At 48.5% G+C, this 18,381-nt stretch overlaps 1 protein-coding gene across 2 annotated transcripts in view; it reads right to left on the bottom strand.

Annotated features, from left to right (window-relative positions):
* LOC115463166 overlaps positions 1–18,381 on the bottom strand; it is a 222,051-nt gene that overhangs the window by 82,584 nt on the left and 121,086 nt on the right. For both annotated transcript variants that reach the window (XM_030193415.1, XM_030193416.1), the window contains exon 7: positions 14,474–14,596. In XM_030193415.1, coding sequence (XP_030049275.1) covers positions 14,474–14,596 — 123 coding nt within the window. The remainder of the gene's footprint in view (positions 1–14,473; positions 14,597–18,381) is intronic.

The following is an 18,381-nucleotide window of genomic DNA, read 5'->3' as shown; positions in this document are numbered from 1 at the left end:
TCCAAAGGGGAGGAGGGAGGGTAGGTGAGAACAATCAGCCTGCTGTCCTCGGAGAACACCTGCTACAGGTATGTATCATTCACTTTCTCCGAGGACAAGCAGGCTGCTTGTTCTCACGACTGGGGTATCCCTAGCTCTCAGGCTCACTCAAAACAAGAACCCAGGTCAATTGAACCTCGCAACGGCGAGGGTATAACAGAAATTGACCTACGAAGAACAACTAACTGAGAGTGCAGCCTGACCAGAATAAATTCGGGTCCTGGAGGGTGGAGTTGGATTTACACCCCAAACAGATTCTGCAGCACCGACTGCCCGAACCGACTGTCGCGTCGGGTATCCTGCTGGAGGCAGTAATGAGATGTGAATGTGTGGACAGATGACCACGTCGCAGCTTTATAAGTACATAAGTACATAAGTAGTGCCATACTGGGAAAGACCAAAGGTCCATCTAGCCCAGCATCCTGTCACCGACAGTGGCCAATCCAGGTCAAGGGCACCTGGCACGCTCCCCAAACGTAAAAACATTCCAGACAAGTTATACCTAAAAATGAGGAATTTTTCCAGTCCATTTAATAGCGGTCTATGGACTTGTCCTTTAGGAATCTATCTAACCCCTTTTTAAACTCCGTCAAGCTAACCGCCCGTACCACGTTCTCCGGCAACGAATTCCAGAGTCTAATTACACGTTGGGTGAAGAAAAATTTTCTCCGATTCGTTTTAAATTTACCACACTGTAGCTTCAACTCATGCCCTCTAGTCCTAGTATTTTTGGATAGCGTGAACAGTCGCTTCACATCCACCCGATCCATTCCACTCATTATTTTATACACTTCTATCATATCTCCCCTCAGCCGTCTCTTCTCCAAGCTGAAAAGCCCTAGCCTTCTCAGCCTCTCTTCATAGGAAAGTCGTCCCATCCCCACTATCATTTTCGTCGCCCTTCGCTGTACCTTTTCCAATTCTACTATATCTTTTTTGAGATACGGAGACCAGTACTGAACACAATACTCCAGGTGCGGTCGCACCATGGAGCGATACAACGGCATTATAACATCCGCACACCTGGACTCCATACCCTTCTTAATAACACCCAACATTCTATTCGCTTTCCTAGCCGCAGCAGCACACTGAGCAGAAGGTTTCAGCGTATCATCGACGACGACACCCAGATCCCTTTCTTGATCCGTAACTCCTAACGCGGAACCTTGCAAGACGTAGCTATAATTCGGGTTCCTCTTACCCACATGCATCACTTTGCACTTGTCAACATTGAACTTCATCTGCCACTTGCACGCCCATTCTCCCAGTCTCGCAAGGTCCTCCTGTAATCGTTCACATTCCTCCTGCGACTTGACGACCCTGAATAATTTTGTGTCATCGGCGAATTTAATTACCTCACTAGTTATTCCCATCTCTAGGTCATTTATAAATACATTAAAAAGCAACGGACCCAGCACAGACCCCTGCGGGACCCCACTAACTACCCTCCTCCACTGAGAATACTGGCCACGCAATCCTACTCTCTGCTTCCTATCTTTCAACCAGTTCTTAATCCATAATAATACCCTACCTCCGATTCCATGACTCTGCAATTTCTTCAGGAGTCTTTCGTGCGGCACTTTGTCAAACGCCTTCTGAAAATCCAGATATACAATATCAACCGGCTCCCCATTGTCCACATGTTTGCTTACCCCCTCAAAAAAATGCATTAGATTGGTGAGGCAAGACTTCCCTTCACTAAATCCGTGCTGACTTTGTCTCATCAGTCCATGTTTTTGTATATGCTCTGCAATTTTATTCTTAATAATAGCCTCCACCATCTTGCCCGGCACCGACGTCAGACTCACCGGTCTATAATTTCCCGGATCTCCTCTGGAACCTTTCTTAAAAATCGGAGTAACATTGGCTACCCTCCAGTCTTCCGGTATTACACTCGATTTTAGGGACAGATTGCATATTTCTAACAGTAGCTCCGCAAGTTCATTTTTTAGTTCTATTAATACTCTGGGATGAATACCATCAGGTCCCGGTGATTTACTACTCTTCAGCTTGCTGAACTGACCCATTACATCCTCCAAGGTTACAGAGAATTTGTTTAGTTTCTCCGACTCCCCCGCTTCAAATATTCTTTCCGGCACCGGTGTCCCCCCCAAATCCTCCTCGGTGAAGACCGAAGCAAAGAATTCATTTAATTTCTCCGCTACGGCTTTGTCCTCCTTGATCGCCCCTTTAACACCATTTTCGTCCAGCGGCCCAACCGACTCTTTGGCCGGTTTCCTGCTTTTAATGTATCTAAAAAAGTTTTTACTATGTATTTTTGCTTCCAACGCTAATTTCTTCTCAAAGTCCTTTTTTGCCCTCCTTATCTCCGCTTTGCATTTGGCTTGGCATTCCTTATGATCTATCCTGTTACTTTCAGTTGGTTCTCTTCTCCACTTTCTGAAGGATTGTTTTTTGGCTCTAATGATTTCCTTTATCTTACTGTTTAGCCACGCCGGCTGACGTTTAGTCTTTTTTCCCTTTTTTCTAATACGTGGAATATATTTGTCCTGAACCTCCAGGATGGTGTTTTTAAACAGCATCCACGCCTGATGCAAGTTTTTTACTCTGCGAGCTGCTCCTTTCAGTCTTTTTTTCACCATTTTTCTCATTTTGTCGTAATCACCCTTTCTATAGTTAAACGCTAGCGTACTTGATTTCCTAGTTTCACTTCCTTCAATGCCAATATCAAAACCGATCATATTATGATCACTGTTATCAAGCGGCCCTCGTATCGTTACCCCCTGCACTAGATCATGAGCACCACTAAGGACTAAGTCTAGTATTTTTCCTTCTCTTGTCGGCTCCTGAACTAGCTGTTCCATGAAGCTGTCCTTGATTTCATCAAGAAATCTTATGTCCCTTGCGTGTACAGATGTTACATTACCCCAGTCTATATGCGGGTAATTGAAATCCCCCATTATTATTGTGTTGCCCAGTTTGTTTGCGTCCCTGATTTCCTTTAACATTTCCGCATCCGTCTGTTCGTCCTGGCCAGGCAGACGGTAGTACACTCCTATCACTATCCTTTTCCCCTTTGCACATGGAATTTCAATCCACAGTGATTCCAAGGAGTGTTTTGCTTCCTGCAGAATTTTCAATCTATTTGATTCAAGGCTCTCGTTAATATACAATGCTACCCCTCCACCAATCCGATTCACCCTATCACTACGATATAATTTGTACCCCGGTATGACAGTGTCCCACTGGTTATCCTCCTTCCACCAGGTCTCAGAGATGCCTATTATATCTAATTTTTCATTTAGTGCAATATATTCTAACTCCCCCATCTTATTTCTTAGGCTCCTGGCATTCGCATATAGACATTTCAAACTATGTTTGTTGTTCCTAAGTACATCATGCTTAGTACTTGACAGTATTAATTGGCAATCTTTTGTCTGATTTTTATTGTTATTTAAAGATACCCGATCTACTACAATCTCTTTTGCAACCTCACTATCAGGATACTCTATCTTCCCTGTTATGGTGATATCTTTGAAAGATACCTTATCCCGAACCATGCTCTTTTGAGCGACTGTCGGCCTTCCCCCCATTTCTAGTTTAAAAGCTGCTCTATCTCCTTCTTAAACGCCGATGCCAGCAGCCTGGTCCCACTCTGGTTAAGATGGAGCCCATCCTTTCGGAATAGGCTCCCCCTTCCCCAGAATGTTGCCCAGTTCCTAACAAATCTAAAGCCCTCCTCCCTGCACCATCGTCTCATCCACGCATTGAGACTCTGGAGCTCTGCCTGTCTCTTGGGCCCTGCGCGTGGCACAGGTAGCATTTCAGAAAATGCTACCCTGGAGGATCTGGATTTCAGCTTTCTACCTAAGAGCCTAAATTTTGCTTCCAGAACCTCTCTCCCACATTTTCCTATGTCATTGGTACCCACATGTACCAAGACAGCGGACTCCTCCCCAGCACTATCTAGAATCCTATCTAGGTGACACGTGAGGTCCGCCACCTTCGCACCAGGCAGGCAAGTCACCAGGCGATCCTCACGTCCACCAGCCACCCAGCTATCTATATGCCTAATGATCGAATCACCAAGTACAACAGCTGTCCTAATCTTTCCCTCCCGGGCAACATTTGGAGATATATCCTCGGTGCGAAAGGATAATACATCCCCTGGTGGGCAGGTCCTGGCTACAGGAGTACTTCCTACTTCACCAGGGTGATGCTCTCCTTCTAGGAGACCTCCCTCCTCCAAGGTAGCACGGGGGCTACCTGACTGGAGGTGGGACTTCTCTACAACATCCCTGTAGGTCTCCTCTATGTACCTCTCTGTCTCCCTCAGCTCCATCAAGTCTGCTACTCTAGCCTCAAGGGAACGGACACGTTCTCTGAGAGCTAGGAGCTCTTTGCATCGGGCACACACATATGACACCTCACCAATTGGGAGATAATCATACATGTGACACTCAATGCAAAAGACTGGATAGCACCCCTCTCGCTGCTGGACTGCTGACTCCATCTTAGTGTTTTTTGAGTTTTTCCGTAATTTAAAACTTGCTAAAGTATTAAGGATATCAGCCTATCACTAACTTACAGTTCCTCCTTTAAACCCCAATCTTCAAGTTCCGAAAGCACAAGCAAAATTTGTTCACTTACCAGAGAAATATCCTCTTCTCCCAGAACTTATTAGAAGGAAAGCTTTCGCGCGCCTAACCTTGAGCAGAGGCCCCGAGTGGATCGGAACGGACCTGGGAGTCACTCTGGCGAAGGCTCCGAGGATATGCAGATGAGCTGCAAGTCCTCCACGGCACCTGAGAAGGCAACCGGTGGGAGAGCTGGGCACCTCTCAACCAAGAAAAGGCTTACCAGGGGTTAGGCCGAAGCCAGCATTCCTCCCCCTGAGGGTCACCTGATCCTGGCTAAGAAGTGGCTGACTTCAGGTGGGCCACTGACGCTGCCATGGCTCTAACACTATGAGCCGTGACATGACCCTCAAGAGCCAGCCCAGCCTGGGCGTAAGTGAAGGAAATGCAATCTGCTAGCCAATTGGAGATGGTGCGTTTCCCGACAGCGACCCCTAGCCTGTTAGGGTCCAAAGAAACAAACAATTGGGCGGACTGTCTGTGGGGCTGTGTCCGCTCCAAGTAGAAGGCCAATGCTCTCTTGCAGTCCAATGTGTGCAACTGACGTTCAGCAGGGCGGGTATGCGGCCTGGGGAAGAATGTTGGCAAGACAATTGACTGGTTAAGATGGAACTCCGACACCACCTTCGGCAGGAACTTTGGGTGGGTGCGGAGCACTACTCTGTTGTGATGAAATTTGGTATATGGAGCATGAGCTACTAGGGCTTGAAGCTCACTGACCCTACGAGCTGAAGTAACTGCCACCAAGAAAATGACCTTCCAGGTCAAGTACTTCAGATGGCAGGTATTCAGTGGCTCAAAAGGAGGTTTCATCAGCTGGGTGAGGACGACGTTGAGATCCCATGACACTGTAGGAGGCTTGATAGGGGGCTTTGACAAAAGCAAGCCTCTCATGAATCGAACGACTAAAGGCTCTCCAGAGATGGCTTTACCTTCCACACGATAATGGTAAGCACTAATCGCACTAAGGTGATTCCTTACTGAGTTGGTCTTGAGGCCAGACTCTGATAAGTGTAGAAGGTATTCAAGCAGGTTCTGTGCAGGGCAAGAACGAGGTTCTAGGGCCTTGCTCTCACACCAAACGACAAACCTCCTCCACTTGAAAAAGTAACTCTTTTTAGTGGAATCCTTCCTAGAGGCAAGCAGGACCCGGGAGACACCCTCCGACAGACCCAACGCAGCGAAGTCTACGCCCTCAACATCCAGGCCGTGAGAGCCAGAGACTGAAGGTTGGGGTGCAGTAACGCTCCGTCGTTCTGCGAAATGAGAGTCGGAAAACACTCCAATCTCCACGGTTCTTCTGAGGACAACTCCAGAAGAAGAGGGAACCAGATCTGACGGGGCCAAAAGGGCGCTATCAGAATCATGGTGCCGCGGTCGTGCTTGAGCTTCAGTAAGGTCTTCCCCACCAAAGGTATGGGAGGATAAGCATACAGGAGGCCGGTCCCCCAATGGAGGAGAAAGGCGTCCGACGCTAGCCTGCCGTGTGTCTGAAGTCTGGAACAGAACAGAGGCAGCTTGTGGTTGGTCTGAGAGGCGAAAAGGTCCACCGAGGGGGTGCCCCACTCTCGGAAGATCTTGCGTACCACTCTGGAATGGAGCGACCACTTGTGCGGTTGCATGACTCTGCTCAGTCTGTCGGCCAGACTGTTGTTTACGCCTGCCAGGTATGTGGCTTGGAGGAGCATGCCAAACTAGCACGCCCAGCGCCACAGCCCGACGGCTTCCTGACACAGGGGGCGAGATCCGGTGCCCCCCTGCTTGTTGACGTAATACATTGCAACCTGATTGTCTGTCCGAATTTGGATAATTTGGCAGGACAGCCGATCTCTGAAAGCCTTCAGCGCGTTCCAGATCGCTCGGAGCTCCAGGAGGTTGATCTGCAGATCCTTTTCCTGGAGGGACCACAGACCCTGGGTGTGAAGCCCATCGACATGAGCTCCCCAACCCAGGCGAGATGCATCCGTCGTCAGCACCTTCGTGGGCTGCGGAATTTGGAATGGACGTCCCAGAGTCAAATTGGTCCGGATGGTCCACCAGAGCAGTGAAGTGCGGCAACTGGTGGAGAGGCGGATGACATCTTCTAGATTCCCGGTGGCTTGGAACCACTGGGAAGCTAGGGTCCATTGAGCAGATCTCATGTGAAGACGAGCCATGGGAGTCACATGAACTGTGGAGGCCATATGACCCAGAAGTCTCAACATCTGCCGAGCTGTGACCTGCTGAGACGCTCCGGCCTGCGAAGCGAGAGACAGGAGGTTGTTGGCCCTCGCTTCGGGAAGGAAGGCCTGAGCCGTCTGGGTATTCAGCAGAGCTCCTATGAATTCCAGAGACTGGGTTGGCTGGAGATGGGACTTTGGGTAATTTATCACAAACCCCAGCAGCTCCAGGAGTTGAATAGTGCACTGCATGGACCGGAGGGCTCCTGCCTCCGAGGTGTTCTTGACCAGCCAATCGTCGAGATATGGGAACACGTGCACTCCCAGCCTGCGTAGGTACGCCGCCACCACCACGAGGCACTTTGTAAACACTCGTGGGGCGGAGGCGAGCCCAAAGGGCAGCACACAATACTGAAAGTGCCGTGCGCCCAGGCGGAATCTGAGATACTGTCTGTGAGCTGGCAGTATCGGGATGTGAGTATATGCATCCTTTAAATCCAGGGAACATAGCCAATCGTTTTTCTGAATCATTGGCAGAAGGGTGCCCAAGGAAAGCATCCTGAACTTTTCTTTGACCAGGAATTTGTTCAGGCCTCTCAGGTCTAGGATGGGACGCATCCCCCCTGTTTTCTTTTCCACAAGGAAGTACCTGGAATAGAATCCCTGCCCTTCCTGCCCGGGTGGTACGGGCTCGACCGCATTGGCGCTGAGAAGGGCGGAGAGTTCCTCTGCAAGTACCTGCTTGTGATGGGAGCTGAAGGATTGAGCTCCCGGAGGACAATTTAGAGGCAGGGAGGCCAAATTCAGGGCGTATCCGCACCGCACTATTTGGAGAACCCACTGGTAGGAGGTTATGAGAGGCCACCTTTGGTGAAAAAATTTTAACCTCCCCCCGACCGGCAGATCGTCCGGTACGGACACTTTGAGGGCGGCTATGTTCCCGTGGATCCAGTCAAAAGCCCGTCCCTGGCTTTTGCTGTGGAGGCGCAGGGGGCTGCTTAGGCGCACGCTGTTGACGGGAACGAGCGCGCTGGGGCTGTCCCTGTGCCTGACGAGGCCTTCGGGCCGGCTGGTTGTACCTACGCTTTGCAAAAGAATAGGGTGCAGCCTGCCGGGCCCGGGAAAAACGTCCACCTGTGGAGGTGGATGCTGAAGGCGCCCGGTGGGAGAGTTTGTCGAGGGCGGTTTCCCGCTGATGCAGTTGGTCCACCATCTGCTGGACCTTCTCACCGAAAATGTTATCCCCCCGGCAAGGGACGTCGGCCAGTCTCTGCTGGGTGCGGTTGTCCAGGTCAGAGGCACGCAGCCATGAGAGCCTGCGCATCACTATACCTTGGGCCGCAGCACGAGATGCCACGTCACAGGTGTCATAGATACCCCTGGACAGGAACTTTCTGCACGCCTTCAGCTGCCTGACCACCTCCTGATAAGGCCTGGACTGCTCCGGCGGGAGCTTCTCGACCAGGTCCGCCAGTTGTTGCACATAGGTCCGCATGTGAATGCTCATATAGAGCAGGTAAGACTGGATGCGGGTCACGAGCATGGAGGATTGGTAGGCCTTCCTCCCAAACGAGTCCAGAGTGCGAGACTCCCGCCCCGGGGGCGCCGAGGCGGTATCCCTCGAACTCCGTGCCCTCTTGAGAGCAGAATCCACGACCGCTGAGTCATGGGGCAATTGGGGCCGCATTGACTCTGGGTCGGAGTGGATTCTGTATTGGGACTCTGCTTTCTTGGGAATGGTGGGGTTAGTTAACGGTCGCACCCAGTTCCGAAGCAGTGTCTCTTTGAGGACATTGTGCAGCGGCACCGTGGAGGACTCTCTAGGTGGTGATGGATAGTCGAGGACCTCGAGCATCTCGGCCCTCGGCTCTTCCACAGAGACCACGGGGAAGGGAATGCTAATAGACATATCCCGCACAAAGGAGGCAAAGGAGAGACTCTCAGGAGGTGAGAGCTTCCTCTCCGGTGAAGGCGTGGGGTCCGAGGGAAGGCCCGTAGACTCCTCTGAGGAGAAATATCTAGGGTCCTCCTCTTCCCCCCACGAGTCCTCATCCTCGGTATCGGACATAAGCTCATGTAGCTGAGTCCTGAACCGGGCCCGGCTCGACGTCGAGGCACCAGGGTCTCGGTGTCGTCGAGCGGTGGACTCCCGCGCCGGCGGGGACGGGGCTCCCTCCATCGACGGGGACTCCACCTGCGTGGCGGTCGAGACCGGCGCCGCAAGCGGTGGCGGTGTCGACGGCCCCGGCGCCGGGCTAGAGCTCGCCGGCGCCACAGACATCGGCGCCGAGGGCGCAAGCACCCCCGGCGCCGGCACAGCCTGGCGCATCAGCCCTTCCAGGATCCCCGGAAGGATGGCTCTGAGGCACTCGTCCAGGCCCGCTGCCGGGAAAGGCGGTGGGGCCGGTAGGGGTGTCGGCGTCAGAAGCTGATGGGGGCCAGGAGACGGCACCGAGGTGCCGGAACCCCGACGCGTCGGTACCTCCACAACCGACGGGGACCTCTCCTTTCGACGAGTACGCTTCGGCGTCGCCTCCTCTCCGATACCCGGATGCACCGAGGGCGACCGGTGACGACGCTTCTTATCCTTCTTGCGATGCCCGTCACCGGCGCCGGAAGGCATGGAGGAGGAGGAGGTCGATCCCCCTCGGTCTCGAGGTACCGGGTCAGACAGGGTTCGGTCCCGTGGCCCACGAGCTGAGGGAGTGACCGGGGCCGACTGCCCACGCGGCCTCTCACCTCCACTCTCACCGGAGGTCCGGCGGGCCGACGGGACCTGTTCTCCTGGGGTCGATGCCATCGGTGCCGATGTCTCGGGCATCGATACCGGTAACGAAGGACCGGGCGTCGATACCGATGCCGTCAAGGTCGACGTCGAGGGGCCGGCGCAAGTTCCAAAAAGACGGTCCCGCAGAACTTGCCTCGCAACCTGAGTCCGTTTCCGGAGACCGAGACACAGGGAACACGACTTGATATTGTGCTCCGGCCCGAGGCACTGGAGGCACCAAGCGTGGGTGTCGGTCTGCGAGATCGGCCGGCCGCAGCGACCACACTTTTTAAATCCATTCGGGACCTTCGAGGACATCGACGGAAAAATCGCGTCGGCGAAGTCAAAGTCGTCAATGGTGGCTGGAATCACACCTCGAAAAAAGAAACGACCGAGCGGCCACTAGGCCGCAACGCGGCGTCCCCGCTGGAAGCGAGGGAAAAGGGGAGCGCGTGCTCCACACGCTCAGGTTTTTTTTTTTTTTTTTTGAAAAGGAAACCGGCGGTAACCAAAAACAAGAGAGAAAAGAAAAGCGACGATCCGCGTAAACGCGATCGAAATTCCGGCGGCTGAAACAGAGAGAGCGGCAAAGCACAACCCTCTCCAGACGCGGAAAAAAAAGGAACTGGCGGGAGCGGTCGCGCACGGGCGGGAAGACGGCCGCGCATGCGCGGTGGGCGTGCCCTGCGTGCCGACCGTCCCGCGAAGCTTCTTTCCGGTTGGTGGGGGCTGCCGCGGACATCACCCAGTCGAGTCGTGAGAACAAGCAGCCTGCTTGTCCTCGGAGAACAACCAGATATGATCTAAAAACGTTTGCCCATAAGTATACTCCCCCAACTATGCCCGGCATTAATTGCCCACATATAACTGCACATAGACTTCTTTTCCTGATACTCCAATGGGGATGGAAGTTGATGCCTGCAGTTATGACGTCGTTGCACTGAAACAGGTGTGCAGTGTAGTTCAGATGTGCTGCAATAAGATAACCAGGTAGGTTGATAACAGCAGTTATGATGTCAATTCCACTAGTCAGTTTCAAAGCATATGCCTTTCACTACTATAAGAATTTGCTGGATGAAGGCAGAGGTTCAGATGTGCTGTGACCAGAATAACAAATTGAAGTAAAGTGCTCTAGCGTGAATAAAGTCACCTCTTTGTTAATGAGGTAGATGAACTGCAAGGAATATTCTTTATAAGCTTTGTATTTCAAAGGCCCTGTATAGCTGTGCATTGCTCCTTGGCTCACTGCATGAACACATTAAACGTGCTACTATTAACCAGAACAATCTGTGTGCAGTACTCTCATTGCCGATGTGAAAAAACTAAGTAAACATAGATACAGGCAAGCCGTTAGAATGGTCGTAATCTGTCAGAAGTACCCACGTGCCTGTGTGAAAAGGCTAACACAGGATACCGGGCAAGTCGTTACTAAGATCATAATATTTATTTGGAATAGCCTTTCTTAGGATTTATTCATTCCAATTCTAACCACAGTCCCCTACCCTAGCGAGCCGGATAATTAGATAAGATAGAGCAGCAGGAGTTGGATCGATAATAAGGGTGGGAAAATGAAAGGAAGCAATCTATCCACCCTATCAGATTAACTGTTCACTCGTCCTCTAGATTGTTCACTTGTCTTTAGATTGTTCTCTTGTCTTTTAGATTGTAAGCTCTTTGAGCAGGGACTGTCCTTCTATGTTTGAATTGTACAGTGCTGCGTAACCCTAGTAGCGCTTTAGAAATGTTTGTTAGTAGTAGTAGTAGTAGTAGTAGAAAGGAAGCAATAGGTGAAGTCGGAAAGTCCCTTCCAGTCTCTTTGGGACAGTTACCTTCTCTTGCGTTACAACATAGCTAGCTTATGTTGTTAACTTAGGACTCCAGTACTGTGAACCAGAGATCATTAACAGCCTATAGAATGAAGAACACATGTGTAGCCCTACGGGGATAGACAGAAGCATATAACAAAAGAACGTCCACAGGTCCTCTTCACCCTGGCGGAGAGAATCCCATTGAAGGAAGTAATCTAACTCAAGCTACTCCTATAAGGTTTGTGTTCTCCCACCCCTTATCAATGTGTAGAGTTTGTGAAGACAAGTCCTTGTTAGCTTGAAGATCACACGTATGAATACGTCATGGTCAATGATCTTAGCTGGACAGGTCATCTAGAGAGTATATCGCAGACCTGCAGTACAAGTATCCTTACAGGTTTTAAACAGACCTCAGGCTGAGGGAAGGAAGAAGTGGATCCCCAGCATACACTTTCACTTCCTGTGTCTAGGTACTGGGACCTGGCTGAGCCCCAACCATTTGGACCCTGAAGCAGCTAAGCGAAACGCTGTCCACCGTTGGGCCGGGGTGTTCGAAGAATGATTGAAGAAGCTGGCTCTACACGTGTTGCTTAAAGACCCCTGAGGAAGGCCTGTTGGCCAAAACACGGACCGTGTAGGGTCCTATTAAACTTTTTTGGTGCTCTTACTCCCTATGGTTTTTTCTGGTCTGTTTTGGTTTATCTTCCGCCTTGGTTGTGGTTTGCAGCAGTATCCACACCAGGCTCCCTTGGATGACGTCACCCAGATGTGAGAATACTGATGGCCTGCTTGTCCTCAGAGAAATATATTTTCTGTTCCATAACATCAGCACTAGATACAGTAATAATGACTAATGCAGATTTTATTTAATGTTCATTATTTAAGTCACTGGAGGGACCATTTTACTAAAGCTTAGCACATGCTAACAAAATTAGTGCGCAATAAATGTCAAAATGCCCATTTTCTACCTAAGAGCGTCTTAAATTAACGTGCACTAAGCTTTAGTAAAAGGTCCCTTTTGGTAGTTATTTTAGAAGCCCTTTTAATAATTTGGACACACAAACTGTAATTTAGATAATTTTAAGAAGTTGGGATATATATGTTCCGATCACTAATATGTATGTTTATATATGTTTTGCCGGGGGGGGGGGGGGGGGGGGGGGGTTCTAGGCATATTTTCGGTAGGACTAGGGCAAGATTCCCCATTTCAGAATGGGAATGAGCATTTCTCAATGCTGGGGTTAACTTGCTCCTGGGATGGTCTGTTTTACTTAAGGTGCTAGTGTTGTGCAACGCTCTCTACTGGGGAGGAATATGGGAAGTCACCCCCTTAATCGCCCAGTGTTTTCTGTCTACTTAAAAGCAATGTTGGCAAATGATATCAGGCTCTGTGACAGCTTGGAGAAAAAGATGTATATGTTTCTAAAATGGCAGACATACACATGTATGTGGCATACACATGTATATTTACTGGATTGACCCTGTTGATATTTCATACGCTGACAATTGCAAAATAGGTGCTGTCACCGCACATAGCCAACACATATACACCCATTCCTGTATGTATTTTAGAAAAGGCTCTGACGTTGGCAGACCTTTTTTCAAAATAGTTGTGGAAATTGACATAAGACCACTCAATTCCAATTTGTACATTCTTTCCAAAATCTGCCTTTTTGTGTTGTGACAAAATATTGCAAACATATGACAGGCCTCCCTACGGCCGCACAGTTCATATGGGCAGTCAGGCCTAAGCCAGCAGTGGAGGAGGAAGTGACTCAATTTGCAGCAGTTCACTTTCTGCTCTTCTTGCCATGTGATCTCTGTGGTGAGTGGGGGGAGAGACAGTAAGAAAGCTGATGCCACTGCCTTCATAGAATTCTGCATAGCACGTGCAGAATTCTGCAAGTTCTGTAGGGGTAGAAAATTCTGCATCTTGCAATTGCGCAATCTGTTAACAAAAAAGAGGGACGTGTGGAGGGGCATAATCGAAAGGGACACCCAAGTTTTGCTGAGGACGTCCAAGCAAAATGTCCCAGTGGAGGGGCAGGGAAACTCGTATTATCGAAACAAGATGGACGTCCATCTTTAATTTCGATAATACGGGCAGGGACGCCCAAATCTTGACATTTAGGTCGTCCTTAGAGATAGTCGTCCCTAGACTTGGCCATTTCTGATTTTCGGCGATAATGGAAACCGAGGACGCCCATCTCAGAAAAGACCAAATCCAAGGCCTTTGGTCGTGGGAGGAGACAACATTCGTAGTGCACTGGTCCCCCTGACATGCCAGGACACCAACCAGGCACCCTAGGGGGCACTGCAGTGGACTTCACAAATTGCTCCCAAGTACATAGCTCCTTTACCTTGTGTGCTGAGCCCCCCAAAATCCACTACCCACAACTGTACACACTAACACAGCCCTTACGGTTGAAGGGGGGCACCTAGATGTGGGTATAGTGGGTTTGTGGTGGGTTTTGGAGGGCTCACATTTACCACCACAAGTGTAACAGGTAAGGGGGGGATGGGCCTGGGTCCGCCTGCCTGAAGTGCACTGCACCCACTAAAACTGCTCCAGGGACCTGCATACTGCTGTGATGGACCTAAGTATGACATCAGAGGCTGGCACAAAATATTTTTTAATTTGTTTTTTGAGGGTGGGAGGGGGTTAGTGACCACTGGGGGAGTAAGGGGAGGTTATCCCCGATTCTCTCCAGTGGTCATCTGGTCAGTTCGGGCACCTTTTTGTGCCTTGGTCGTAAGAAAAACAGGACCAGGTAAAGTCGTCCAAGTGCTCGTCAGGGACGCCCTTTTTTTTCCATTATGGGTTGAGGACACCCATGTGTTAGGCACGCCCAAGTCCTGCCTTCGCTCCGCCTCCAACATGCCCCCGTGAACTTTGGTCGTCCCCGCGACAGAAAGCAGTTGGGGATGCCCAAAATCGACTTTTGATTATACCGATTTGGGCGACCCTGTGAGAAAGACGCCCATCTTCCAATTTGTGTCAAAAGATGGGCATCCTTCTCTTTCGAAAATGAGCCTGAAAGTCTGTTATAAGAGAAAAAAAGGTGAAAAGTATCTAATATTTGATTTTACAGCAGTAATTACCACATAGTGCAGGTTCAAGTTCTCTGTCTTTCCATAGCAAAGATCTATAAGGCTAACTGGTTGCTTGGTGAGATTTCTTCTTGGTATCAGCCAATGCAAAGCAATTTTCTCTAAGCCAGTTGCCTATAAAACAAAAGGAAAAGGGAAAATATTGCATAGCATATTTATAATTAACACACTACCTATTTTTTTTTTCAAAAAACATGAATACAAATTATTATCAGATTATTAAGTACCCTTTCACTCCAGCTGAATTCAAGATGCCCACACAATTGAAAAACAGTGTCATGACTCTTGGGGCTTGGTAACTAGAAGCCCCAATATCATGGAGTATAACCCTGGCACACCAATCACCTGAAGTCTCTGTTATTTTTATGAAGTCTCTTTTATTGAATAAATCACAGATAATTTACTCACAGATAGATGTTCAGAGATGCTGCTTCAGGATACAGAGACTTCTTAATCTGGAGGCTGTGGGAGATGGAGATCTGAGGAGAGGTAGTTGTATTGCAAGGGGGGGGGGGGAAAGGTAGTTGAACAGGTAGAAATAGTCCAAAGCTGGGTGACTGGAATGTGCAATATCTCATTTGGGAGGAGATATTTTCAGGGTAAAAATCCAGGTTCGTTACAGGGAGTTTCAGCAGGACAGAGCTATCTGGCATAGGATGATGCATGCTCCATGTCTCTGGCTAGATGGTATTAGAAAGCCTCGTGGCTGAAAGGGGTGGTGGGGCTTTACACAGGCTCAGGGAGGAGCAGATAGAGGCCAATGGGAACAGAGCCTGCCATCGGGTAGCAAGGGGTGGTCCTAGAGATAGGAGTGATAGGTCATACCTGACTGACCTCTCAGGACAGAGATAGCAAGACTGAACAGGAAGTGATAGCAAGAAGACAAAAGAGTCAAGCTCAGCAGAGAGAGAAAGGAGGTCTGGGCAGCCTCACAACCAGTGGTAACAGTTCTTGCACAGCCAAGCAAGCGTGGTTGCACTGCCTGTGAACTACATTACCCACAGTGCCTTGCTCATCTATCTTTGCAATGAGAGACTGCAGCAGCAAAAGTCCTTAGAAATGAGAATAACGGTAAAGGCATTACACACATTTCAGGATCACGTTATGAAGTAGTGCAAGGCTGTCGGGGGAGAGAATGCACAGAACCCAATCAAGTTATCATACTAACCAAATCTGTTGATAATTTAAGAATAACCAATTCACAGCTAGAATTACTAATGTGCACTACTATATTAGCCCACCACAATGCTGTTAATGTGGATTATTCTATTTACTAATAATGTGTACTAACGTGATAACCCATGTTAGTAAATCTAACTGCCAGTTTTGAAATGATCTCCCTGTTTCATGTCATTTAGTTTCATATACATATGTAGAATCTGCATCTGTATGATAATTTTATCCTGTAGCCTACACATCACAACTTTAAACTTTCTTCATCTCAAAGGGAAACTGATTAAATCTTTCCAACCCGATTAAAGTTGGAAGCATGAGAATGTCTGTCCATTTGTAAGACTACGGGTAAAATAAATCTCCAAAACGTAATAGAATAGAATAAAACTTGGCACAAGGAAGCTGGAAAAAAACATACTGAATGGAAAAATGGACCGGACTGGACACAGGATTACACAGAAATAAGCACCCCTTCCCTTAAAAAAATGGGCCAAATGAGACACCACAGTCCAGAGAAATAACCTCCCTCTCAAAAAAAAAAAAAAGGCTCAATGTATTTCTATGGAACAAGCAGTTCCAACTTCTGCATCACAGAAACTTACAGTATATAGTGTAAAACAAAACAATTAGGGATTTCTCCCTGTTCTCTATACGCTCAACCCCCAAAAACTATACCCCCACAACTGCCCCCATATCAAACATACTGCCCCTCCACCCCAGACTACCCCAATCCCCCAAAACTACTTCCTGTCTCTGCTCCAAAACTGTTCCGACCCCCAAGGTTCTTTTACCCCCACAACTGTCCCCACATCACATATACTGCCCCACCAACCCACACTACCCCAATCCCCCAAAACTACTTCCTGTCTCTGCTCCAAAACTGTTCCCAAATCTCCAACCCTCCCAAGCTTCTTTTACCCCCAAACGTGCCCTTCAACAGTCCTACCCTGAAAAATCTCTCCCTCATCTGCCTCACCTGCGACACCATTCCTTGTAATTATCCACCGCCTATCTCTCAACCCTCTACCTGCCCTTCACTCACCTAACTCCACCAACCCGACCTACCCCAAATCTCACAGCCCCCACCCCCCTCCAAGTTGCACCCTAAGTCAGATGCACACACAGACAGCACAGCAATACAAACACATGCATGTGAACGTGGAGATGAACAGACTTCTATGAACCACTTATTTTTAAGATATGTTTTCATACACTAGTTAGAAACTAGTTTACAGTTACTGTTGGCAATAGAGGGTAGTAGTAAATGAATGCCAGTTCAAGGAAGAGTGCCTTAATAATCAGTACTGAGTTCAATTCTGTTCAATAATTTTACTAGTGATATTGAAGAGGAATTGATATAAAATACTTGTCTCTGTACCGAAGACACAAAACACTAACAAGGTGGAAATAAGGAATGATCTAAAAAAGCAAAATCAAAGGTCAGATTTGCAACTAAAATGTGATGCCAAGCACTGTACAGCCATACATTTGGGAGTACAAAAGTAATATTTGATTAGGAAGAGGAATGAAGTATTGATGTGCAAATAACAGCAAAAAGCTCCTGAGCTAATATATTTGATACTCTCAAGGAAACAAAGATTACAAAAAAGGCTTTAATATGAGTTAGAAGAATGTTAGGGTACTTAGAGAGAGTTTTTATCAGTAGAAAAATGAAGGCAATAACACCTCTGCATAGGACATTACTGAGTTTTATGTCCAATTCTGGAGGCCAGTTAACTGAATAATCTACCACGCAAGACCAGGCTCCGCTGTCAGACTGGCTGGGGGCTATTTGGAGAACTCCAGAGCAGGCTGTGATCATTTTCAGCAGCATTACTTCGATAATACCATTGAAAATTAATGACCGCTACTTGGATAAGTAGTTTTGAAAATCAGCTGGTAATTTTAGAACCACCCAAACCACACCCCTTTGAACCTGTGCATCCCAGGGCATCTACATATATAAATAGACACAGAAAAAACTAAAGCTTTAAGAATCGCGAGCCGCTCTCCATCGCGTATGCGCGAGTGCCATCCTGCCCGCCACGCGAACGCGACTGCCTCAGTTTAATGCTAAAGCAAAATCCTACAACAAGCGTTGATATTTATGGCATTATTTTATCAAAACCCCTAAATCTAAACCCATCCGTCTCCCAAACCTGTACCCCTGCCCCCAGTCCAAACCCAAACCTCAACCCTAGCAGCAATCAGCATGTCAAAATCTCATCAGCACTACCAGAGTTTTAGTGGAAGGTGGCATCAGCTAAAACACATACTGAAGTGATGTACATTGACATACATGTGACCAAATAAGCACATTATCTGTTGAGTGAAAGACTTCTATCTTTATGAGAAAGGGAATCCCAATATGTCTCCCAAATAGACTGGAATAGCTTCCACTGTTGAGCATCATCCAAACCCACTCCACTACGCACCATCAACTGAAGATCAAAGAGGAGCTTGTGCCAGAGAGTGAGACTTGGCAGTATAGATAGCCGCCAGCGTAACAATATCGTTTTCTTGGCCACCAAGGAGGCTGTGAAGAAACAGTGGCCCCAATAAACAAACACAACAAACTGAAGGTGGAGTAGCTGGAGCTCAATATACAAATTATACTTGAATAAGGGGATGTCTCATATCGTCACATAGGCACTTGTTTTTGTGCTTCTTTAAAGTGTCTGCTTTGGTGACTATTTATAATCATCGACTACCCCCCTGCCACCAAT

The sequence above is a fragment of the Microcaecilia unicolor genome, chromosome 2 (assembly GCF_901765095.1).
Source record: "Microcaecilia unicolor chromosome 2, aMicUni1.1, whole genome shotgun sequence".
NCBI classification, from domain to species: domain Eukaryota; kingdom Metazoa; phylum Chordata; class Amphibia; order Gymnophiona; family Siphonopidae; genus Microcaecilia; species Microcaecilia unicolor.
This window is presented reverse-complemented; position numbering and strand designations above follow the sequence as displayed.